This window comes from Schistocerca piceifrons, chromosome 11 (assembly GCF_021461385.2).
Source record: "Schistocerca piceifrons isolate TAMUIC-IGC-003096 chromosome 11, iqSchPice1.1, whole genome shotgun sequence".
NCBI lineage: Eukaryota > Metazoa > Arthropoda > Insecta > Orthoptera > Acrididae > Schistocerca > Schistocerca piceifrons.
In genome coordinates, this window is record NC_060148.1 from 32289583 (window position 1) to 32316580 (window position 26998).

Consider the following 26998-nt stretch of genomic DNA (forward strand, 5'->3'; position numbering starts at 1 on the left):
TTTCAAGTCGACTTTTGTATAATACTGCCAATATATGTTAAGTTCAAGCAATTTAGACTTTTAAATTTTGTAAAATGAACAGTGAAATTATGGCTTAATTTATTTAGTGTTATGGAAACAATCCATTCCTGTACAGTCAGTTATCAAAAGTAGTTTTGGCCAAATATTAAAAAAATGATTGATAATGATATTTGTGGACATAAACACACACAATTTCAAACAATCAGATGACCTGCTCATCAAAATTTACTCGTAATTACTAGTCAACTGGAACTGCCTGCGGTGTGGCATGTTTAGTGGGGCGTTTGATCACTGTCTCTCGTCGTACTGTGCACTACACAAGTTCTATCTACCTTAGTATGGCGTCTGATCACCAGCCTGTTTCTCTGCATACGTAAATACTGTCCAGATGATGTTAAAAGCAGCGTTGAAGAAAAACACCATCAATACTTACGTTTGTGAAGACTGCGTAAACTCTGGTAGCAAGCTATCCTGTAATACCTTATAACAGATTTTGGGTTGAGGGTGGTTGCTTCATCTCTTTAGAAAAATGTCAACATTCTGCATAGGAGTTCTTTTATTATTATTATTTTTTAAGTTCAAAATAAACACTGTCCAGCCCGTGTGTAATTAGCGAACATCACTGTCCCCCAGAAAGTCAGCATGTACTTAAGTCCAGTCCGAAGAATTACACGATTTCATAGTCAATACTCCACTACTATATCTGAGTTTCACATTGAGGCCTTTTCAGTGGATTTCTATTAAAGAAATTGCTCGCCAAATATTCCAGATACGAATACAAAACATGCCACGCAGAATTCTACAAAGGCAGAAAGTTCACACGCGTCCAATATGACCTGCACGTTCAATAGCTAGATGACGACTCCTCCAATGCTGCTCCTTCCACAGCCTATAACTACTTGCAATGCGCGGGAAATGCTTAACTCTGATTGGTTGTACGAAATGACCGGCCAGTCAAAACAATCCTTAGAGTTCCTTTTCGCATTAAAACTGTCTTATGCCAATCAACATTCACAGATGCATTTACATCACTTCATGATGCAAATATTAATAAAATGCTTAACAAAACCAAACGAAAAGAAAACTAATCTTGAAATAACTTCAGAAAACAAACTAAACTTTCAACTGTTATTCTGGCTGCCTCCTTACAAAAGCAAGTACACTTAGACATACGTCATCAGCGAAGTGGGCACAAACATCTTTCGCGTGCTATGATTATGTAAAGTATTACATAAATTTAATCTTGAAATTTAACGTATGTCCCACATACACACTCTCACTCGCTCTCATTTACTTCCATAACAATATTAAATGCAACTAATAATTTTGTCTATAATAGAGGGAAACATTCCACGTAGGAAATATATATCTAAAAACAAAGATGATGTGACTTACCAAATGAAAGTGCTGGCAGGTCGACAGACACACAAACAAACACAAACATACACACAAAATTCAAGCTTTCGCAACAAACTGTTGCCTCATCAGGAAAGAGGGAAGGAGAGGGAAAGATGAAAGGATGTGGGTTTTAAGGGAGAGGGTAAGGAGTCATTCCAATCCCGGGAGCGGAAAGACTTACCTTAGGGGGAAAAAAGGACGGGTATACACTCGCGCACACACACACATATCCCGGGATTGGAATGACTCCTTACCCTCTCCCTTAAAACCCACATCCTTTCGTCTTTCCCTCTCCTTCCCTCTTTCCTGATGAGGCAACAGTTTGTTGCGATAGCTTGAATTTTGTGTGTATGTTTGTGTTTGTTTGTGTGTCTGTCGACCTGCCAGCACTTTCATTTAATAATTTTGTCTGATTTTTATATTATGAAAATGTAAAGTAGTTTAAGTTTTTAAATTAAATCTTAATTAAATAATTCTGCCCATTGGGAGTTCTGGTTATGTTTTCAGATGATAACAGAAGGTAAACTGTTATTGTTCCTAGCTGAATTTAATTCTCTAAGCGTCGGTTTGGGGTGTGTTAGGTAATTTTCTCTAACTCTGAAAGAATGCCAGCTAGAAAGCTGAGATTTTTACACAATCTTCTTTTTAATAACAAAGGGTAGTATGTTGACTTTTAACTAAATTGAATAATATTTAATACAGTTTATTTAGATTCTTAGGAGCTCGAATATACTGTCACTCGAATTGACACAGGTACCGCTTCCCACGGCTAGGCTAGCGACAGGTGCGAATGAGTCACGCTAAGATACAAGCGGCTGTTTTATCACCGCCAACGGCTCCAAAGCTACGAGCCGTACCGCAGAGTAGTGCAAGAAATGCTATTGTGTATTGACTCATGACGTTACAAACTTAATTCTCTCATTGTCATATTTTTTGTTTTTCTATACTTTCTCGAATTAGCATTAGTAAATAACTCTTGTTCATTGTGGAAGCCATTTAAATTGATGGTAATTTGTAATGAATTAGCTGCAACAAATTGCTTTTATAGGCAGTTATTTTTACATAAAGACATTTCAAAATGCCTATCTTCCACTTCCAGATGTTTACACTTGTGTATGTATCATGGATATTGTTTCTTTACTAACAATTCTACACATTTTTGCAACAGAAGTTTAAGATAGTTATTTTAAAATGTAGGAAGTAAATAAACATTGCTCATGATATGTAAATAAATGTAATTATTAGATGGTGGAATGAACATTAATCAATGTACTCCCAAAAACACTTGTTTTGAGGACTTGATGTGGTGTGTTGGGAAAGGCGTGCTGTTCATATCCCTGCGTCACCTCAGAAACATTAATAACACAGATGCTGTAGTTCGTATGTTTTACGATAGAAGTGCTGCTGTCACACCACGTGATGCGGTGGCCTGTGGCCTTGTGTAAGTATGTGAATCGGGCCTACATGTAACTAAAGTTTGTCCACGATTGCTTTAGACAGTGCTGATTGGAATACAACACAGATACAGACACTGGTGATAACATACCACTCCAGAGGAGTGATACATATCCTCATGTCTTCTTGCCGATGGATGATACTAGCAACCAAAAGTTGTTTATATAGTAATTTAGTGACGTAAAATAATGTGTCCACTATAAATCTACAGATGTTGTCCATTGGTTTTGTTTATACTCTGCCTGCTCAAAAAAGTGAATCTCTTGCAAGGTGATGAGGAAAACAAATGAAACCCCACAAATTGGGAGGGTGTGTAGTGTTATTTCAGTGATTACAAAATTGAATTAAATTTACAAAGAACTTGGCAGTATTAGCCCACTTACCGGTATGAGGTTGCACCCTTTATGACCTGGAGGCGCACACTGATCCTGGTATAAGGCCGGTATTACACTATCATATTTCTTTGTCAAACTTGATATGTCAAATATTTACATCTAACAAGGGGAGGCCGCCAATTGTGAAATTCAGATTCGATTCATACTGCGCATAATAAAAGCTCATGGCCAGAGGTGTAATGTGGCAAAGCACCAAGATGCACTTCTCAGCCATTGTCGAGAAAATCGACAGTTAAAAGAAACCGTTGCGGTGAAATACTCTCTACGATTAATGATTTTCTACAATCATAGCGCAGCGGTAAGCGCTGGGGTTTGTAATCCGAAGGTCGCCGGATCGAATCTCGCGCCATGCAATATTTTTTTATTATTAGTTTTTTGCAATTTATATATACAGGGCTATTACAAATGATTGAAGCGATTTCATAAATTCACTGTAGCTCCATTCATTGACATATGGTCACGACACACTACAGATACGTAGAAAAACTCATAAAGTGTTGTTCGGCTGAAGCCGCACTTCAGGTTTCTGCCGCCAGAACGCTCGAGAGCGCAGTGAGACAAAATGGCGACAGGAGCCGAGAAAGCGTATGTCGTGCTTGAAATGCACTCACATCAGTCAGTCATAACAGTGCAACGACACTTCGGGACGAAGTTCAACAAAGATCCACCAACTGCTAACTCCATTCGGCGATGGTATGCGCAGTTTAAAGCTTCTGGATGCCTCTGTAAGGGGAAATCAACGGGTCGGCCTGCAGTGAGCGAAGAAACGGTTGAACGCGTGCGGGCAAGTTTCACGCGTAGCCCGCGGAAGTCGACGAATAAAGCAAGCAGGGAGCTAAACGTACCACAGCCGACGGTTTGGAAAATCTTACGGAAAAGGCTAAAGCAGAAGCCTTACTGTTTACAATTGCTACAAGCCCTGACACTCGATGACAAAGTCAAACGCTTTGAATTTTCGGCGCGGTTGCAACAGCTCATGAAAGAGGATGCGTTCAGTGTGAAACTTGTTTTCAGTGATGAAGCAACATTTTTTTCTTAATGATGAAGTGAACAGACACAATGTGCCAGAACTGCGAGCTCGCATCAACGGTGCTTTCGAACGCATTGATGGGGACATGCTGCGCCGAGTGTGGGAGGAACTTGATTATCAGCTTGATGTCTGCCGAATCACTAAAGGAGCACATATCGAACATTTGTGTATGCGCGGATCGCTCTCCAATCGTACCGCCTCCATTTTTCTGTTTGTTTAACAGGGTGTACCAAAGCTGTCCCGGCCGCACTGATTTTCGACGATGTTATAAGTTGCGCTAGGGACCGCATCTACCTTCTTTCGAAGTTAGCAGGCAACTACGCTGTTATGGGGCAGTTCGTTTTGGCCCATTCAACATCTGTCCTTCAAGTGTAACGAGCGAGTAACGGAGTTTATATTTCATACCTGCCACAGCAAGTTTGTGTTCGTGGGGTCTCTATTCTAATTCGAACGTTTGACTTACGCTATACGTATTCGTTTCTACGTCTTCCGTTAACTATATGTGGTTAACATTATGAAGACAATTAATAACATTTGTGAAATACAACTTTGTTTGCGGAAAACATAATGATGTTCGAAGTCGCTAGTTTTTCCACGACAAACGACTTTCAACAACTTATTATATGCATAACTGTTGCAGCTGATTGGTGGGAATTTTTTTATATATATATATATATAAATGAATTACAAAAAAAAAAAAGAAGTTGCATGGAGCGCGATTCGATCCGGCGACCTTCGGATTACGAATCCGAGCGCTTACCGCTGCACCACCACACTGCAGAAAATTACTAATCGTAGAGAGTATTTCACCGCAACGGTTTCTTTTAACTGTCGATTTTCTCGACAACGGCTGCGAAGTGCATCTTGGTGCTTTGCCACATTACACCTCTGGCCATGAGCTTTTATTATGCGCAGTATGAATCGAATCTGAATTTCACAATTGGCGGCCTCCCCTTGTAAGAAATTTAATAGTCTAATAGGAAACATTGTCAAATTGACTTTCGTCAAAGAAATATGATCAAATCTAGAGCCTCGCTCTAGATCCTTGTCTGTAGTGTGTTTGTAAATGTGACTGCAAAGTTTAGTTGGTGTCTTCCTTTGACTCTTTTTTTTAATAACCTTGCTTTGTCTCGGATGGGGGGTGAGCAAGGGGCACAACAAACGCTGTTAATAATGTGCTGATGGGGAAGTGAGATATGCTGCAAGCGACTTCATATCCACAATCACAGCTACAGCCATCCACCTCGACATCTGGAAACATCCAGGCAGCTATTCAGCAAGCTGTAGAGGAGCTGGTCACACTCCAAAATAAAAAAATAAAAAAATTCTTAGCTCTCCAATATACTTTCTTAATTTTTAAACTCTGGATTCCACAAGTTAGCAATGCTTCATCTGTTTTGTGTTTTTATTAAGTTTGTAGTTGTTCTAACACTAATTCTATAATTAAATTATTCAAAAATAAAAATAGTTGTTATCACACATATTGTGTGTATAGAACATTTATTTACCTTCAGATATTCCTCCTTTTTTGCTTTATAAATTGCTTCATATGTTTCTTGAATTATTTTAGTTAATGTGCTCTGTGGTATTGGAGTGCTTTGTTGTAAGCTAGAATAGCTCTCTCCTGTAGCAAGGAATCACAGTGTTACGGTGAGCGTGCCTTGTGCACTGAGTATTCTGTTTTGTAATACGAAGAGCCACTTTACTGAGCAAATACTTAAATGCACTGTCATCCTTTCATAAGTATTTTACGTAAGACTTGATGTCCTCCACTTCCAGCTCTCGTAAAAAATTCACTTCTTTTCCAAATGTGATTCAAGCAACTGAAGCACATAGTAACAAGTTGTTGTTGTCCGTCATCTTATGATGACAATGTAATACCCCTTTTTAGTGCCATGTCAGATACCTTTGTCAAAGAAATTTGATGAGTATTTGACCATATTTCTTTCTCAATGAAATATGATAGTTTAATACCAGCCTAAGAGAAGTAACGTGTAAGGTTACAGGTTTCTGTAATGTACAGAGTTGCCATCAGAGTTCCACCACTCACTACCAAGGGTGACCTGCAGTCATACCTGATGGCTCACCACACCGTGACATCAGAAGTTACACTGCTGTGCTTCTCCAAAATGTTGAAAGATATTGGGACCTACCCCGAGATCAGCACTGTAATCACTGGAGGTGGTCACGTAGGGTAACGAGGAGCATTGCGGAACACGAGGCGGCACTGTTTGTCAGCTCTGTGCTTCCCGGTTGCAGCACGACTCCCAAATGTGACCATTTGTATCGTGGTGTTAACAACCACCTACGTGTGGAATGTAATTCCGTAGTTGGCTGCTGCTGGTCCTGACCGATAGTATAGGATGATGCAGAATGTTGCAGAAAGTCTGTTCGTTTTTCGTCGATACCAGGTGTAGATGTGAAGGCGTCAGAGTGTGCTCGGGGCACAATGTGGCGATCTTTCGTCGTGGTGGTCGGACTGCAACCTTGACGACAAGTATGCCCGACCTCAAGTTCCCGTGCAGTCCGACATCTGGCCACTATCACATGAGAATGTCCCACAAATCTGGCTATTTCACGAATCGGATAGATGGAGGACCGTAATGAGCTTCCTCCCAAATTCTTATCAGGTGCAAATAATGCGGTCTCTGATGAGTACTCAGCATTTCCAAGTGCTTTAGTGATCACTCAACATCTGACACACTGTTCACATACTTTGTATACTTTGCCAGACCTGATAACAACATATACAGAAACAATTCCAATGCATTCTGGGTGCCCCCCCTCCTGTCGCAAGGGATCACTCTTCGGTGAGTTTGTGCTTGGCTACCACAGGGCCACAGTCTTTGCAACACCTCTTCCCTTTCCAAGCTGCACATCTATCCTACTGTTATTCTTTTTCCCTTCCCTAGAGGAACTTTTGATAGGCCAGCATCGGAACAGTCCCTTGTCAGTTTTTCTTTCTTTCTTCATTCTCCATCTCCTCCTGACCTGTGCTTCAGCATTTGATGTTTCTGTTTTTTTCTTCTTCCTCCCTGCGTGCTTATGAATGCTGGCCCACATGTTTTGATGCATAATGGGTGACTGTGTAACGTGTAATTCCCAATCCCTGGTCGACAGGTAGGACTCGCACATACCCCCTGTATGGGCTGCACTGAAGAGGGGTGATTGCATGAGCTATTACCTTCACAATTGCTAATTGGTCCCTCTGTCCAGAGCTCATGAGCCAAGAACAATCACGAAATGCAGGTGAGATCCTCTCGGTGGTGGCCCCCAGTTGGAAGTCGCACGCCATCGGAGACGCTGGAAGTTGTGGGTTTTTGTTTTTGCAGTGAGCCATTCATGTTCATCTCAGTCTATGTCTACTAAATGCAAACAGAATGAGGCTGAAGATTCAGCAACTCTCCCTGCTGCACCTTGGTTTCTCGTGGTTTCACGTACTGAAGAACATCAGCCTTTGCTACAGTTAATCCGTTTATTATTTAGAAAGTTGTTGATATACCGTATTTACTCGAATCTAAGCCGCACTCGAATCTAAGCCGCACCTGAAAAATGAGACTCGAAATCAAGGAAAAAAAAATTTCCCGAATCTAAGCCGCACCTGAAATTTGATACTCAAAATTCAGGGGGAGAGAAAAGTTTTAGGCCATCTCCAAATCGAAACAAAGTTGGTCCATTGTAATATGAGACACAATTTAGGTCGAATGAATGACGATACAGCTACAGTAGTTTGGTTCGAGTCGTAAGCTTAGCAGTTAAGGTTTACCAGGTAGCCATTGCTATGCGTCAGGCGCTCCGTCAGTATTTATACGGGTACCCTTCCTTTTTCACGTTCTTCGTCTGGTTTGAATTGATTGCTTATTTTTCTTTGATCTGATAAGTGCCGTTTTCTTTGTTATAGGTGTTTACATCACTCTAAGCCGAAAATGCATTACTGTACTGTGTCATGCATTGTTTGTCGCATTCTGATAGGGCGTGTTTACGGCCTTTCTCCGCTTGCGGCATGGAAAAAAAAAAAAAAAAGAGAGAGAGAGAGAGAGAGAAATGGTCTCATTAGTGAAACAATGGCAAGAGACTGCTATTCGTTGCTACTTACACTGCTGCTTTCTTTGATAATGATCAACAAGAACCAAATAATAGACTGCGTATGATAGATGATGTTCTGAACGAAAGTTTAGCGAAAATTTTTCTCGGTTTGGAAATCTTTGCTGGTGCCTCTTTAGTTCATTACATTCTGCACAGAAATCAGAGTCATCTTAGATTTAAAAATCTAGTCAATTGCCGTGCTTCATTTCTGACTGTATCACTATTAGGCATAAGAATAATGCGAATATAAACATGACATGATATGTATATTCTTCCGCATTTGCTGTTGTCTCACTCTAGTTTAATAGTTTATTAGGCAGACAGGATTTAAATGAGATAGCAGCAAACACGAAACAATACATGGCAAAATGTTTATATTCGTATTATTCTTATGGTGAAGAGAATACTGCATGTGATTCACAATTCATTGAAGTTCCTATAAGCAACCATCTCTTCTCACAGGGTGGAAAAAATTCAGAACGTAGAGTTGTCCATATTGACAAACATCCCAAACAGTCTTGCCAGTCAGATTTTAGTAGTACATTGAAATGCTGCTACATTCGAAGATGAACAATAAGGAATTTGTATTTACTTCGTTGGATAATGTATGAAAATGCAGTGGTCGAAACTCGAGGCGGAGAAAAAAAAGCTCGTCTTCCACCGTTTTTTTTTAATTTACTTACTGATTCAGAGGATTTGCTGCCAGTATTTATCTGTGTGCCTACAAAGCATGCCTGTATAGCGCTACATATGTTCGACGGCAGAAGTTAGTTGTGGCGGCACCCACCAACATTTTTCAGAATTCCGCTTGCTTTGCACTCGATTCTGAGCCGCAGGCAGTTTTTTTTATTACAAAAACTGGAAAAAAGTGCGGCTTAGATTCGAGTAAATATGGTAACTGTATCCCTGTGAAATCCTGTTCTTGCTTACATAATGGGAATTGTGGAGACCAACTGTGATTTTCAAGCCCACCAACTGCCTACAGCTTCACTACTCCACGGCTCTCCTATTCGTGTCGAGGTCTACCTTATGCTGAATTCTTCATGTGGCATTATTTACACTCAGCTGCTTGGTGGTCTGACCAAGGAGGAAATCCAACATTACATCTGATCAGGGCGTCGTTGGGGTCCGTTGAGTAATGGAAAAAGGTTCATAAAACTTGGGGCCTACACACACTTTTTTCCTCACATATGACTGAATACTGCTTCTATCAAAATTCAGGGCAGACTATGAAGTCACCAAGCTCTGAATGGACATTCCGAACACAATCCATTGCTAACAGCACCAACATTATAACCACGCTTGTGTATCCTGTCAAAACATGGCCAAGTGTGTTACGTATGGTGAAGATGCTCATGAGGCCAGTTACCCACCTCCTTCTCCCCACTGTATCAATTGTAATGGCAACGGTGCCACCTCATCCCGTGAGAGTCCTATATATCTCGATGAGTGGGCCGTCCAGGGGATTTGGGTGAAGGTAAAAGTACCTCACTCTGTCGCTCAAAGGTTGTTGGCCAGTCGAAAACTCTGCATTTTACCATCTGGCGCTTGTAGTATCATTCTTGCTCCATAAAGGACATGACCGTGCAGACTTGGCAACACCCAATTGCCCAGTATCATGTTTGCGTCCCTGTCTTCTTCTCCTATAGCTGCTAAGCAAGCTACCAAATCTTGCGCCCCCTCACTCCACCTCCCCATGGCGAAATCACCTGCTACACAACCGCCAGGCCAAAAAGGACAAAAGGAACACCTCTGTAAAGACCCTTTACATCCCTCCAGCCAAAAAACATCTGAGTCTCTGTCTGCTGGCTGTAAAGGCTCTAATAAATTGAACAGAGTCAAATGGTCTTCTCCTCCCTAGACTTGGATATCCTCTTGAACAGTGTCACCGTGTAGTACCCTCACCTGAGGGAGAATGCCAATGCCTCTGTAGATTTCGTGGAACAGGATCCTCCAGCCTCTGTGTGCCTGTAGCGCGAGCCTTCGAAGGTTGGCACTTGGGAACTGCGGAGGTGGCTGCCCTACATTTGTTCCCTTGTTTCCATGTCGCATTATGACTCTCCTCAATGGAATGCTCACGGCTTTCGATCCAACGAGGAATTACGGCTGCTTTTGGAATCAATTGCAGTATCCAGCTCTTTTCCGGCTTTGTGTTTTCTTCTGGTCCGCTTTGACCTACAAACACACCTCGCACCCTTGCCGCCATTGCCCCCCCCCCCCCCCCCTCCCGAGGACAACATTCCATCCGGTGGAGAATCATACTGTTCATTTGGGATGATGTCTATAGACAAACCATGTAATTTCACAGCAAACTGCAAGCTGTTGCAGCCCGTGTTTTCCTTCCTCCTTTGACCTTTTCTCTTTGTAGTGACTTCATTATTCACTGTTACCAGGGCTTATTGGTCATCCCCTCACCCTTTCTGCTGCTCAGTAACTTAAGCAGCCACCATCCCCATTGGAACTCTTCGAGAACATGTCTGAGAGGTTCCCTCTGGGCTGACCTTCTCAATCAACACTACCACCCTATGTCCCCGTACTGTGGTGGACTGAGGCGTACCGCGACATGGCTCGCATGCAGAACTGTGTTCATTGAACACAGTTGCACGCCCAGTGATGTTGCATTCGTTGGGGTAGCAAAAAAGCTTGCTTAATTTCATTTGCTAGATCTTTTAACAGTTTCGCAACCTCTTCTGTCATCTGGAACAATCTCTGTCGGTTCTCTGGGACCGAGTTTTATTACCTGATTTCTGGCGTGACTGTAGCATTGATGTCATTGTGAACCCTAATGCTATCTCAAACACCTTTGGCCTTATTTTGCAGAGATTTTAAGCTCCACCCACTATCATCTTGCCTTCCTCCCTTGGAAACGAGTAGAGAAGGCTCAGGTGATACCCATCTCTTCTCAGAACCGTGTATGCTACAGTGTGACCTTTACTATGAGGGAGCTTGACCATGCTGTCACCTCATCCTAGTCCTTTTACCTACCGCCGCATTTCTCTCTCCTTCTGTGCTTGCAAGGTGATGGAACATACGATTCGTGGCTGGCTGGTATCGTGGCTCAAGTCTCGCAATCTACTAATCAGTGCAGAGTGTGGATGTAGTGTGTGCCACTCTGCAGGTGACCATCTTGTCAACTCGTGTCATGAATAGTTTTCTGCAGAAACCCCTGAGTGTACCCGTGTTCTTTTGATTTGGAGGAAGCTTAAGACACATGCTGAAGGACTGGTATCCTCTGTGCGTCTTTGAGGCTGCCTGCCCCATTTCGTTAAGAAATTTTTAAAAGACAGGGTGTTCGAGGTACGTGTTGGTTCCGCTTTGTCGGACACGTTTATCCAGCAGAATGCGGTGCCTCAGGGATCCGTCATGAGCGTCGTCCTCTGTGCTGCAGCCATCGACCCTGTTATGGACTGTCTTCCAAGAGGCATCTCTGGCTCCCTTTTTGTCAGCAGCTTTGTGATCTATTGCAGTTTTCCATTGACTTGTCTCCTTGAACAGCATTTTCAGCAATGTCTCAATTGTTTTCACTCGTGGAGCATCGATAATGACTTTCACTTTTGTACTGACAAAATCGTTTGCTTCTGGCAGTGCAATGGGTTTCATTCACTGTCTTTATATCTTGGGCCTGTTGCTTTTCCCTATGCTGATACTATGAAATTCCTGGTGCTCATGCGTGATAGGAAACTTTCATGGTCTCCCCACATGCCTTACCTGACTGCACACTGTACCTAGTCCCTCAATGTCCTACGTGGTACTTCCTAGGGAGCAGATTGAACCACCCTCCTCCTTTTATACTGATCCTTTCTCTATTCGAAACTAGAGTATGAGTGTTTTGTTTATTCTTCTGGACTACCGTCCATCTTATGCAGTCTTAATACAATGTACCAACATGGAATCCATTTGGCAACTGATGTCTTTTACAGTAGCCCGACTGAGAGTCTCTACGCACAAACTTCCAAATTGCTACTGTCAAACCATGTGATACCCTTCTCAGCAGATGTGTATGCCGTTTGTCTTCCATGCCTCGCCACCCATCCTGTGCCCCCTTTTTCGATGACGCTCTTGACTGCAAGTACGGCGCACATCGTTCTTCTCTGTTACTTCCCAGAGTTCACTTTCAGCTATTGCTCTGGCAGTTTAACTTCATGCTACTGCCATTTTTTTGATGGGTGTGAACTCTTCACCACTGTGGCTTTGGGCAGCAGCCGCTGATCATCTTGGACTTCATTCACTTCCTAAGGAAAGTACTCCAGATTCGATCTATTGCTCTAAGTTTTTCAACCTTCACATTCAACTTAGTGATAGCACCTTCTTATACTCTGATGGCTTTAAGACTGACCGACTGGTGTTGGGTGTGCCTTCACCTTTAACACTTTCATTTTTGGTGTTGGCTTCCAGAACACTGTTCAATAATTATAGCAGAGCTCTTCGTTCTCTATGGGGTGTATGGTCAGATTCTCTTGTTGCCTGTCAGAGTCTCTCTGTCACGAGGAGATCATTTTAGCTAGATTGCATGTAGGGCACTGTCTTTTTAGCCATCGCCATTTATTATGTGGTGAATCCCCAACACTTTGTGTTCATTGTCATTAACCCTTTGACAGTTTGCCATTTCCCGACATGACCACGCCCCCCCCCCCCTTTTTTTTACCACTTGTGTTTGTTGTCTGAGTTATCAGCCACTTTAGTGAACGATGTGCAATTCAATTTAGGTTTTACTTTTTATCCTTAGCAGCAATATGGTGAACAACGTTTAATCTTTGGTTAGGGACCTCCGCTGTCTCTATGGTCTATTTTGTGCACCTTTCTCCAAGGGGAAGTCCTTGTTTTTAGCTCTTTCTTCTTCCGTCGATTGAGCGTAGCATACAGTCACTTATTTTACTTATTGGTGTTCTAAGGTTATGACATTGGTGTGTATCACCTCGGTTGTTTGTGAAGGAAAAAAAAAACTTTGGCCGTCAGTAAGGTTATGATATTGGCGTGTATGACCTCAGTTGTTTACGAAGATGATGAAGAAGAAGAAGAAGAAGAAAAAAACTGTGGCTTTCATTTGCTGTGAATGTAAGTTATTGCTGTATGATGCTAAGTTACTTGTGTCGGTAAGAGAGCAAACATTCATTTGTGACTGTTGACTGCTTGTCACAAAGCACTCACTTCAGAATTCCTTACCATCTTTCAAGAGCTCCCTGTAAGTTTCCAGATCTCCTCCTCAGATGTTGTCTGTGTAGCCATGTAGCCACCACTGTCTGCGCGACATGTCGGTCTAGTTGTACGAGACGTGACAATAAAGTGAGCTTCCACCCTCATCCTACAGCTAGCTAACTGTATATTGGACTGCATGTATGGGATAGAACAGTGACACAGGACGGTACATGTGCTAATGGAACTTCCTGAGGTTTCAATAGCTTTGTGGCAGTGGTTGAAAATGGAGGCTTGTATTTCAGCTCCCACCATGTGCTAAATGTTGTTGGTGATGAAGGTTTTGAATGGTCGGAACATAGTGCTTTTTGAAATTCTCAATCGTGTCCATATCTATTGATTTGTCATCGCAACCAAGCAGGTAGTGCATTGCTGGTGCAGAGACTTTGCAGCAGTTTGCCACAATGTTCACAAAGACTAACACAGTAGGAGGTTGTCAATCATTACACATGACCTATTTTTAGCTTGTGTGGGAACACATAATGGAGAATTGTCACTTCACAAACATGGAACTTGCCACTTGGTTCCCATGGATGTGCTGCTCCCTGTTCCACGAAATTGTCATGGCGCATTGTCACAGAGCACCTGTTGTTCTAGAAATTGTGCACCAGTAACAGAGCTGCTGCAAACACTCTGTTGGGGGGGGGAGGAATGTCAGATCGTCCACCCTACAGCACGTACCTCACTCCCAATGACTTCCATCCGGTCCCGAACCACAAGAAATTCCTGTCTGGCTGGAGTCAGCATTTTCAGGTTGACAGATAGACGGAGATGGTTGTCATACAGCGGTTCCAATCCCAGGTGGTAGACTTTTGTGACACAGAGATACAAAAATTTGACACACGGCCTGAGGAATGTCTGAATACTGGTGGTGAGTAAGTTGAAAAATAGCTCAGTACTTCCTGTACCTGTTCCAATAAATCTTTCAATTAAATGGCACCAAGTAATCTGGTGCAGTTGTTAGCACACTGGACTTGCATTCGGAAGGATGACGGTTCAAACCTGTGTCCAGTCATCCCGATTTAGGTTTTCCGTGATGTGCCTAAATCATATCAGGCAAATGCTGGGACGGTTCCTTTGAAAGGGAATGGCCGACTTCCTTCCCCATTGTTCCCTAGTCTGACAGGACGATCAGCAAATTAAATGGTGTTTTGTTTCTGTTTACAATCGTAGGGAAAATACGAATCACACATCTGAACTATGTGACAGTCTAGAAAACAGTTTAAGTGGTGAAATATTTCCACAGAACTCTCTGAAAATAATCAGAATCACTGTCTGGCACTGCAGTTTCTTTGGCAGCAACAAAGTTGAATCCTTACCCATTTTATACAGTTCATGGTACACATCAGTCTCTCTAACGGCACTTGCAGGATTTCGCATTCTTGCTGAGTGGCGTTAAGCCGTTGGCACATGGACTGCGCATCCGAATGTTGAGTGTACTAAGTATCTGATATCGTAGTGTGGAATAGCATGTTTGGGACTCTTTTCGAAGGTGCAGAGCAATATCTGAGATGTTAGATATTCTGGGCATGCGTCTGAGCGTTAACCAATCAGGTGGCACAGCGCCACCTACATCACATGCATGCCATCTCCCTTCAGCACGAAGTTGTGAGGTGCCATATTGGCATTCATTTCAAGCCTATATGTATATATGCTGTTTATGAGCACCAGCAAATTGAGAATCACTCGGAAACCCATTGTTTACTGTGTAATTTGTTGCAATAAATAATGAGAAACATCATATTCTTGGCAAAAGAATTATTGTAACTTGCGTATTATGAGAGTATGGCATTTGAAGGCAATGACACACTGAGGATCCACAAAAAATGCATTGTTCTGTGTACAATTTGTTATAATTACATTTCGATTAAATGTAGCTACGATTAAAGCTTTTAGCAAGTGGCAACATGTTAGAATTGGGTAAGAAACGTTTGTCAGCAGTTTAACGGTGGCCCAGTGTGTTCGGTTGGATGGTTATGCCCTCTGCAATAAAAAAACTGAGTAAATGGATCATCGATGAACTTGAACGGGTGTCTTGGATGTCTGCCCCAAACTAATGCAACGAACAATGTCAAACAAAATGAGATTAAACATTAAAAAAAAGCGTAGTGAGTAGCGTTACTGATTCTGTACTGGATGCTTGTTATGGCGGTGGTTTGTGTCTCACCACATCAAAATTTTTTTCCTAACATTCACGTTTTTAATAGGTTCTGATGCTGTTCTATTAGTTTAATATAAGTATATACTATAATATTTGATTTTATGTAGATATAAGTTCACCTTTTTTTTAGTAGTGAGTTTGCAGAATATAGATGTTGATTGAGATATGTAAAGACATCTGCCACCTGTGAAGAAACTCGGTCTGTGACTCCAGTATTCTGTTTTTCATTGTTGTTGTTGGTACTCATTGATGTATTGTGACAAGTGAAAATCTTGTGCATGAGGTCTCAACTGTAAGGTGGATGATGCAGCTGTTCTGATGGGAATGACAATCAGACCATGTGTTTGTACGGAAATATGTGACCTTGTATAGTAATGGAGCAAGATCACACAGTATACATTAGAATTGATTGCTGTACCTCTCAGCATAAAATCCAGCAACAGGATCCCATTTTCTGTCCCAAACGACAGTTGCCATGCCCTTTCATGGTGAGGTTGTCTGTCTGGCTATAACTGTGGTTGGTGATGATGTTGTATCACAATTCCATTGACTGTTGTTTGGACTAGGGAGTTGTGCAACAGGGCCAATTTTCATATTCTGTAACAACATGGTCCAAAAACTCGTCTCCATTCTGGTTGTGTCAAGTCCAAACAAAATAGCGTAACCCAGTCTACTTGTTTTGCGACCATAAGAAATTGGTCTTGGAAACTACTGAGAATACAATTTTCTGTAATTCAGTTTCTCGGAAACATTGGTGTACAAAACTGACCTTGAAAACTGTGGAGGTTCAATTTATCACTTTGAAATTGTGAATCATCAATCCTCTTGAATTTTTTTGTTCACATCATGAGCCAAATCTTCATAAGACAGAGAAGATTGGCCAGGTTTAGCTCATCGTGCACATTAACCCAATCGTCCTTAAATATTAAAACTCACTTTCAGACCTTACTATTACTGCATTATCACTGCAGTTTTGCGTATATAATGGTGAATTTCCACTGATTCCAAGTTTCTTGCACTTGCGAATTGGATTACAAATAGTACGTCACAGTCAACTGGTTACTCAATTTCCTTGAACTTCTATAGTTCAGCACACAGAGAGATGATACGGCTGCAAATGAAAGCTGAATGCGCACAAAACATCCTCAGAACATATGCACATGCATACTGCAAGCAAAAAATACCCATCGTATTTGCAATGTGTTACTACTGTTACTGAAACTGTTACATACCTAATGGACTTTGCATATACCAGAACACCACCAGAGAATTTGTCTGTTACGTAAATTGTTTTGAACACATTATTGGTTCTTTTGCTTTCTTTCATTTTCCAAATTACTGGTTTGAGTAGTTGAAATAAATTTATTGCAGTTAAAACAAAAATATGTAATTAGTCAAACAGCTCCAACTCATTTCTATGATTTCGTTGTTATGCTCTTCAGTTTGAAGACTTTCAATCCTGTGCAAGCCTCTGCCCCACCTCTCTCTCTCTCTCTCTCTCTCTCTCTCTCTCTCTCTCTCTGTCACACACACACACACACACACACACACACACACACACACACCAAACTGCCTGTTTCCCAGTACCTCAGGACGTGTCCTGTCAGCTGATTCCTTTGTTTAATCAAGTGATACCATAAATACCATTTCTTTGCAATATAAGTAATTAATGAAAAGGTACTCCATCTAACTGTTCTCCTTTAGAGCCACATTTCCAAAGCTTCTATTCTCTTTTTTGGTATTCTGTTTATCACCTACTTTCCACTTCTGTATGAGGCTACGCTGAGGACAAATATTTTCAGAGGAGACTTGCTAACACTTTAAATTTAATCTTTTCTATTTTTAAGAAATGGTTTCATTGCTTTTCACAATGTGTATTTTATATGGTCTTTACTGTGTATATCGTCCGTTCTTTCTTTCTCCCCCCCCCCCCCCCCTTAAATTGGCATAATGTCTGCTACTTTCAGTGCCTCATTTCCAAATCTACCAAATCTAATTCCCTCACCATTACCAGATTCAGTTCAACTTTATTCCATTACCCTTATTTTACTTTTGTTGTACTTTTGTTGAGGTTCATCTTACAATCTCCTTTCAAGGTGCTGTTCATTCCATTCAGCTTGTCCTCCAAGTTATTTATTGTCTCTGTCTTTCCGTAAATAGCGGTTTTTCTTTCTGCAACCGAAATCAGTTGCATGTTCAGTGTGGCCTTGTATATGGTATGCATACGTACCTGTCATTGCATTATTAGCAGATCTTACTAGGGAGTACTGCACTGCATGAGGAAAAAGTAAAGCACACAGAAGACATTGTTGAATGTCAGTGTAACTTCGTACATATTGGCTGATATGTAAATAATTAGAGTTGCTAATCTCTCTGGATAAGGAGAATGAATACCAGTGTGCATTAGTGGTCTGCACGTTTAGTCATCGGATCGAGTATCTGTATTTGTATGAATATAGGCCACACTTTTTTTTTTTTAATGTGAACATTTTAGGTTAGGGTCTACCGTGTATAAACAAGTATGAAGTTTAAGCTGTTTTAACTTGTCAGAATTGGATTTATATTCCACCTGAAGTATTTATTCCAACAAATGTATTTGACACCTCAAAACAAACACCTCCAAATCCTTTAAAAAATTTGTTCTGTAATAATGTTGGTACGATCTATATTCTTTGTACTTTGCGATAATGTCTTCTCTTCTGCTATACGATGTGCACAACAATACTTCGCATTTAGGGACAGTGTAACATTGGCCGTGCTTAGATATAAACGACTGTCGTGTGTGTGTGTGTGTGTGTGTGTGTGTGTGTGTGTGTGTGTGTGTGTGTGTGTTGGTTCACCCTCACTTATACAGAAACTGAAGAGAGAGACAGGGAGAGATGCAACTTCAAATACTGTGTAATAGAATTTTCATATAAATTTAGTAGTGCGTCCTGTATTTGAGATGAACTTTTTACTATAATCTTGTGTCAAAAGTTTAGGTGAGGCCTATATTCGCACACGGCCTATATTTGCACAAGCACAGTATATAAACGATGTGCACAGCTTCTCTGTGGAGGATGCGGAGATGCCGCATTATCAGCACCTGACGAATCTTGAAAGGGGCTGCATTGTGGGCCCCCGTTTAGCCAGCCGATGAAAATGTGCAATATCCGGGTTTGTGATATTCAGGCGTGACAGTGGCCCAATGTAGGAGTGCACGGGAATGTGAGGACAGGTGTACTCACTGTTAAGGTGCTGTCAAGCACACCCGTCTGCACCTGTCCTCTAAATACTCCATGATGTTCTGTGTCATCCTGCACCATTGGTTGGAATTAGCAGCAGCCAGACAAGGGAATTACCGTCCCATCTGTAACCTGGCACCAAGAACACAACACAGCCAGTTACGTTCACAGTGGTGAAAATGTGTCCCCGTTGATATTTATCAACGCTTGTAAGCAGCTAAAGGTGTGGATTTCATTTTAATTTCATTCCTTGAGAGCTGCAAGATCACCAATGGTATCTGTTCTTTCGGACATATCTGTTCTTTCGGACATATCTGTTCTTTCGGACATATCTGTCCTTTCGGACATGTCCGAAAGAACAGATACTATCTTCATATAGATAAGGCTTAGTGGCCAATGATCTTCTTCGGTGTGGATGTACTCACATTGCCCGAACTTTTTTTTTTGGGGGGGGGGGGGGGAGACCAGACAGCGGTCTCATCGGATTAGGGAAGGATGGGGAAGGAAGTCGGCCGTGCCCTGTCAGAGGAACCATCCCGGCATTTGCCTGGAGGGATTTAGGGAAATCACGGAAAACCTAAATCAGGATGGCCGGACACGGGATTGAACCGTCGTCCTCCCGAATGAGAGTCCAGTGTCTAACCACTGCACCACCTCGCTCGGTCCCGAAATCTTACGGGGATCAGTAGATTGGCTGCCGCAAATAGTGAGTATAGTGGGCAGGGGCACTAAAAATGTAGTGTGCGGACAGTAAGTTGAAAATATGGCTCTCTTGGGGAGCATGCCAGAGATAAGTCCCTGCAGGTGCACTATCCTCTGTGTCCTCAATGCCTCAGTCGGATAGAGCGTCTGCCACGTAAGTAGGAGATCCCAGGTTCGAGTCCTGGTCGGGACACACCTTTTCAACTGTCCCCATTGATGTTTATCAACGCCAGTAAGCAGCTAAAGGTCAGGCTTTCATTGTAATTTCATTCTTCGAGAGCTGCAAGTTTGCCAATGGTATCTGTTCTTTTGAACATGTCCGAAAGAACAGATACCATCTTCATATATTCTTGACGAGTGTGGCAGTGACCTGGGGCGAGATACTTTTCTTCCAGGATTTTGGAGATGTGCAGCGTTATTACTCCCAGCATCAAAGTGTGGGCAGCCATCGGGAATGCCTTCAGGTCACGACTGGTAGTTGTTGAGGGAACTGTGGCACCATATTGGTACACTACCAATGTCCTCTGCTCTGATGTTACCTATCGTGCAACAGCATCGTGGTGCCCTGTTTCAACAGGGCATGTTAGTCCGCAAGCGATGTGTGTCTCCGTGAAGTGTCTGTGTAATGTTGAGGTCTTCCCAGGGCCAGCAAGATGTACCGATTTGTCCTTCACATTTGTGTGACCAGTTCAGATGTAAACTCCATCCCAGTGCCAGCTTGTGGGATATTGAGGACCAGTTACAACAGTTATGGGCTAACTTGCCTCAGGAGAGGATACAGCGGCCTTATGACAACCATGTAATGACCGAATCTTAAAAAAAAAATTACACCAATCACTCTATGTTGTACACTCATTGAAATTATGACCCAGTGTCTGTGCTCTTCGACATGTTCATGTAAACTCAGGAAGAAGCAAAAAATCAGATCAAGGTACCAACCCAGAATCTCATTTTTTCCATTTCTACCTCAGTAGCATTTGTAGACTTAGAGAAAGCTTTTGACAATGTTGACTGGAATACTCCCTTTCAAATTCTGAAGGTGGCAGGGGTAAAATACAGGGAGCGAAAGGCTATTTACAATTTGTACAGAAACCAGATGGCAGTTATAAGAGTCGAGGGACATGAAAGGGGAGCAGTGGTTGGGAAGGGAGAAAGACAGGGTTGTAGCCTCTCCCCGATGTTGTTCAATCTGTATATTGAGCAAGCAGTAAAGGAAACAAAATAAAAATTTGGAGTAGGTATTAAAGTCCATGGAGAAGAAATAAAAACTTTGAGGTTCGCCGATGACATTGTAATTCTGTCAGAGACAGCAAAGGACATGGAAGAGCTGTTGAATGGAATGGACAGTGTCTTGAAAGGAGGATATAAGATGAACATCAACAAAAGCAAAACGAGGATAATGGAATGTAGTCGAATTAAGTCGGGTGATGCTGAGGGAATTAGATTAGGAAACGAGACACTTAAAGTAGTAAAGGAGTTTTGCTATTTGGGGAGCAAAATAACTGATGATGGTTGAAGTAGAGAGGATATAAAATGTAGACTGGCAATGGCAAGGAAAGCGTTTCTGAAGAAGAGAAATTTGTTAACATCGGGTATAGATTTAAGTGTGAGGAAGTCGTTTCTGAAAGTATTTGTATGCAGTGTAGCCATGTATGGAAGTGAAACATGGACAATAGATAGTTTGGACAAGAAGAGAATAGAAGTTTTCGAAGTGTGGTGCTACAGAAGAATGCTGAAAATTAGATGGGTAGATCACATAACTAATGAGGAGGTATTGAATAGAATTGGGGAGAAGAGGGACCGGTTGGTAGGACGTGTTCTGAGGCATCAAGGGATCACAAATTTAGCATTGGAGGGCAGCTTGGAGGGTAAAAATTGTAGATGGAGACCAAGAGACGAATACACTAAGCAGATTCAGAAGGATGTAGGCTGCAGTAGGTACTGGGAGATGAAGCAGCTTGCACAGGATAGAGTAGCATGGAGAGCTGCATCAAACCAGTCTCAGGACTGAAGACGACAACAACAACAACAGCCTGATACTGGAGTCTTCTTGCACCTGTCTCCAACCATAGAGACCTGATAAAACTCAGCTAAACCCTGTTGACAACTTGTTCTGATGCACAAAGCCTCAAAAATCGCACACCATTTCCTGTTCGACTGAGGGATTCATGTAAGTATGTTGCGACCCCCCTGGGACTTGTGATGCACTTCCCAAAAGAATCAGGATGTGCATCCAGTGCAGCATCATATTGTTTATTGGGATCGTACTGTAAAGTTATTTCTAAATTTGACTCAATTTTGTGGTCACTGAAATAACAATACGTGGTCTCTCAGTCCGTGGAGTTTCATTTCGTTTCCTCCTTCCCTTCTGGGTGCTGCAAATTTATTTATTTATATATTTATTTATTTATATATTTATTTATTTTCTATTCAGGCATTGTACAAGGAGCATTTCATTAAAGCAGTAGATAAAGTTCTTAAAAAATGTTCTCTCTGTGTGTCCACAGGTTCAGGTGCAGATAGAAACAGACCATCTGACAACTTCCTTCAGCGTGCTACAGGAACAGCCCATGGACATGCTCTTGGGCCTGGATATGCTGCGTGGGCACCAGGTGAGGATAGCAAAAACACACACCGGGGGCTTGTGTTTCTGTTATATAGCCAATAGCACCACGATCATGCCCAACCATTAGATTCCCCAACACTTCCAGTCTCCAGCCGTAGGAGTCAACCTGCACATTTCTGATTGTTGTCCCCCCCCCAAAAAAAAGGGGGTCAGGTGGGAGCTTGTAATTACAGTTAAAAGTAAACCACATTTAAAATGTTTCTGAGGTGCACCGACATTAACTGCCAGTCAGCAAACTGTTATCTAACTGCATTGTCATTGAGTTTCGAACTCCCATCTACATCTACATCCATACTCCGCAAGCCACCTTATGGTGTGTGGCGGAGGGTACCTTGAGTACCTCTATCAGTTCTCCCAGGTACCATAAATATAAATAAATGCATAAAAATCCACCTGTCATGTAGTCACTTGTGGAGGTAAAATTTAGTTCTACTCCTAGTAAGTTCGATTCATAAATTAATAGGCTTTTTCAGTTCATCTCAGTTTCAGTATACGATGCCTCGAGCCCATCATAACTCATCGAAATGCGCTGGCATCTTAATGCGGTACATTTATAAAACCCTGGTAATTTCTAGAAAACAGGACGTGAGCCACAGTCAAATTTAACTGCAGTCAACTCCTCCGTTTAACTTTGATCGAGGTTAGTGCACCAGAATTTTGCGTTGAATTGGGTCGAGTGCCAACTTGACTGCAGTTAACTTATAACCAACGTTGGTGCACTTGGCCATCAGTCTTCTGACACCTCTCTGCAGTGAGTATAGCAGAGATCTCTGTCTCCCCACCTGCCACTCGTTCTCCTGCTACATGTCCCGCCCACCTCCACATTATTCCTAGTATGTCTCCTCCCAGTACAGTCTGTTCCCTGACACATTTGTCTGTTTCCCCGTCTCTCTACTCGTTAGAGCACTGCATAAAGAGTATGTGCACAGACAAGAGTACAGGTGGCGACTAACATACAACTACAAAATATCAGAAGTGTAAGGCCCATGTTACGATGCAGAAGCAGAGAATGACTGCAGCGCTCGAAGTGGCCTGGCAGTGAACAAGAAAATATGGCAAGATAATCTGTATTTTTAATTTGAAATACATGATATTGATGACGGTATTCTTGTTCTATTCTGTATGTGTGGGCCTCATATTAGAGTGTGAACTGGAAACTGAATGTTTTTTTGTCACTGTGAAAGGTAATATATTCGAGAAATCTTAATCAAAAACTGCTGGTGTTCCCTGTCATGTAAAATTTTATGATATCCTGGTTGCCTTTTTACTGTAAAATTATTTGTTTGCAAAACCCAATATTGCATTTTCGACTGTGTGCCAATTACCAAGTACAAATAATTATGCTTTAGCACATATCAAAACGTAAAAATCTTCTGACAGGCCATGACAAAGAAGCTGCTTTTGTCACATTGTGTTCACGATTATGACATTATTGCGTGTCTTGCACTATCTGAATTTCATTGTAAATATGTTGTTTGTTTTGTGCTTAATTTTTGCTCACATCCATAATATTGGGTGGGGTAAATGATTCCATACTTCTTTTCGTTTTGTATAAAACAGAAGCTGTTTTCGTTTATGGTATTCTGTGGACATGTCTGTTTCTTTCTTACAGGTCCGTATGTGAAGTGCTTGATTTAAATGCATAGTAGATATTGCTCGTATTCTTCCTTTTTTTTCCACTTGTTTTTCAACTTTCTTCCATTTAGTAGATACCTCTGAAATTTTAATTGGAGAGGATGATTATAGAACATTGATTTCTGCTTTAATGTATTGTGTGTAGTACCTGTTAATAAAGTGTGAACACGTTTGTGTAACCACTGTTGCATTTTTAGCATTTGCAGTGAAGAATGCTCTAGTCACTAAGGCTATAAAGCATACTTAGCTATATGTGCATCCATACTCTGCAAACTACTGTGGAAGGCATGGCACTCAATGGCGAGAAGCAATACCATTGAAAGTAAATTACATACTCATTCCATGACAAGACGACGTAGAGTTGAATAATGATGCTGTCAAAACTTGTTAACATGGGAGTTCTCCATTAAATGCGAGAAAGTACAGAAAATATATGCAAAGAAAAATAGAGTAAAAGCAATATGCATAACATGCAATCAAATCGAGCAGTTCTCACATCGATTCCTAAGCAGTAACAAAGTTCATAAGACTACATAATTCATGCAACGAAACCTGCTTCTGTTTTATATGAAACAAAAACAAAACAATTATTTATTGCACCTAGTATTATATATGTGAGCTGAAATTGGACAGAATGCATGCAACATATTTACAATGCAATTCGAAGTGTGTAACACGCAAGAAATTTCAATCAGTAATACAATGCAATGAAAGCAGCTTCGGTTAACTAAGAAATTTTCACCACGATGGCGACTAGCACAGGCAGTGAATGACTGCACAGACAATACTAGCAAGGCAGACACTAGCAGTATTGGGTATCAGATCAGATGACACCAGAACAGGAGAAGATGGACAAACATAGAACATGTAATCAGCAGAGTGTCATGAAAACAAGTGTTCACTAGACAGCAATGTTAGATTGTCCGAGAATATAAAAACAGAGGACAGCACACACAGCTGTGAAGAGTAAACAAACCTAGATGTAGCACCGTGCCATCATAGGGCAGGAAGGCTCTACATGTTGCCGAGGTCCTCGCCCTCTGATGACGTGTGGTGGTAGATCAGGTGACGGCTGCCCAGGAGTCAGAGGCTCAATATCTTTGATATACTCCCCCCTAGACGGCATTGGTGCTGGCATTCTATAAATCTAAACTCTTTTCTTATGTCCATATTTTCCAATTTTTTTAATACACACACACACTATCTGATCAAAGTTATCCCTACACGTATTAGTGGGCATTAATACCACGTGGAACCCAAAATTTTCAAGACTTGTGCTGCCACCTGGGAAGTAGGAGTAGTAGATCTTTGCACCACTAGGTGGTGAGAGCTGCATATCTGATGAGTCAGTGTGCGGAGTGGCATTCAGCTGGGAAGACTTGTTGCGTGTCCACAGTGATTTCTGTAATACTGTGTTTGGTGTGTAGCAATGGTGGATCCGCGAACAGAACAGCTTGTGTGTATCAAATTCTGTGCAAATCTTGGGGAAAAGTGATACGGAGACCCTTGCAGTGATTCAACAAGTGTTTGGGGGGTGAGCATGAGCCATACGCGTGTGTTTGAGTGGCACTCTTGGTTCCTGGAAGGTCTGTTGCCGAACTTCGACAATTGGTTCATGAGGATCGACGTTGAATCATTTGAGACCTTGCAGATGAAGGGTCTTGGTTATGGGACATGTCAACGAATGTTGACTGATGAATTGGGCATGCATCGTGTCGCCACAAAATTTGTGCCAAGGATCTTGACTGCCGATCAGAAGGCACAGCGTGTTGAAGTGTGCACAGACCTTCGCCAGATGATCCAAGCTTTTAGTCACGGGTTATCAATGGTGATGAGAGCTGGATTTATGATTATGACCCAGAGAGAAAGCAACAATCACCCCAGTGGAAGAGCCAAGGCTGTCAGAGACCCAAAAAAGTGAGACAGGTGAAGAGCAAAGTGAAGAGCATGATCTTAGTTTTCTTTGATACCAAGAGAATTGTGCACAAAAGTTCGTCCCACCCAACCAAACGGTGAATTCCACAGACTACTGTGACATTTGCGACGGCTCTGTAAAAACGGGCGACGACGGCCCGAACTTTGACGTCAGGGGAACTGGCTGCTGCATCGCGACAATGCGCCCTGTCACACGTCCTTGCTCACCAGGACCTTTTTGGCAAAAAGTAATATGTTGGTTGTACCCCACCCACCATAGTCGCCAGATTTGGTACCTTGCGACTTCGCACTATTCCCAAAACTGAAACTAAAGTTGAAAGGCCGTCAGTTTGACACACTAGAGAGGATTCGAGAAGCATCACTGGCGGTGATAAACACCCTCAAAGAACAGGACTTCGAGAAAATGTTTGACCAGTGGCAGAAGCACTGGGACCGGTGTGTACGTGCAGATGGGAACTGCTTCGAGGGTGACGGTGACCGTTAGTCCAAAGGTAAGATCTTAAACAGATGGCAGCACCAGTCCTCTGAAAATTTTGGATAGCACCTCGTATATTGGGTGTGTCCGCCCTTCAGCTTTGTGATTGTTTCATCTATGCTGGGGACACTTTCAGTGAGGTATCTGAATGTACGTGGAGGAATGACAACCCATTATTCAGCACTAGTTAAGAAGGTAGTGATGCTGGACACTGGGGTCTGGGGCGAAATTGATTTTTTAACTCATTGTGAAGGTGCTCCGTTGCGTTCATTTCGGGACTGGGCAGTCTACTTCAGAAATGTTGTTGACCACCAACTGTTGCTTCACAGATGATCCTTTTGTGACATAGTGCATTGTCATGATTATACAACCAATCATCGTCTCCCCAATCTGTTCCTCTACAGCACACGCTACACATTGCTGTAAAATGTGTTCGTATCCTTCCACATTTAGTGTTTTCTTAAGTGCAGTAACGGGACCACTCCCTAACCTTGTAAAACAGTGTCATACTGTACCAGTACCTCATGTGCACTTTACTGTTGTCAGTACGCATACGGAAGGTAATGTTCTCTCTGGGTATAGCATGATTCATCGCTCCTTTCCAGTTGTCTGCTGTCTAGTGCCATTGCTGTCTACAGCATCCCAAGTGTCGCTTAGTGCTG

General features: G+C 42.0%; 1 protein-coding gene across 1 annotated transcript in view; it reads left to right on the top strand.

Annotated features, from left to right (window-relative positions):
* LOC124720387 (protein DDI1 homolog 2) overlaps positions 1–26998 on the top strand; it is a 157731-nt gene that overhangs the window by 73437 nt on the left and 57296 nt on the right. Inside the window, exon 5 of the mRNA XM_047245722.1 lies at positions 22173–22277. Within this exon, the coding sequence (XP_047101678.1) occupies positions 22173–22277 (105 nt within the window). The remainder of the gene's footprint in view (positions 1–22172; positions 22278–26998) is intronic.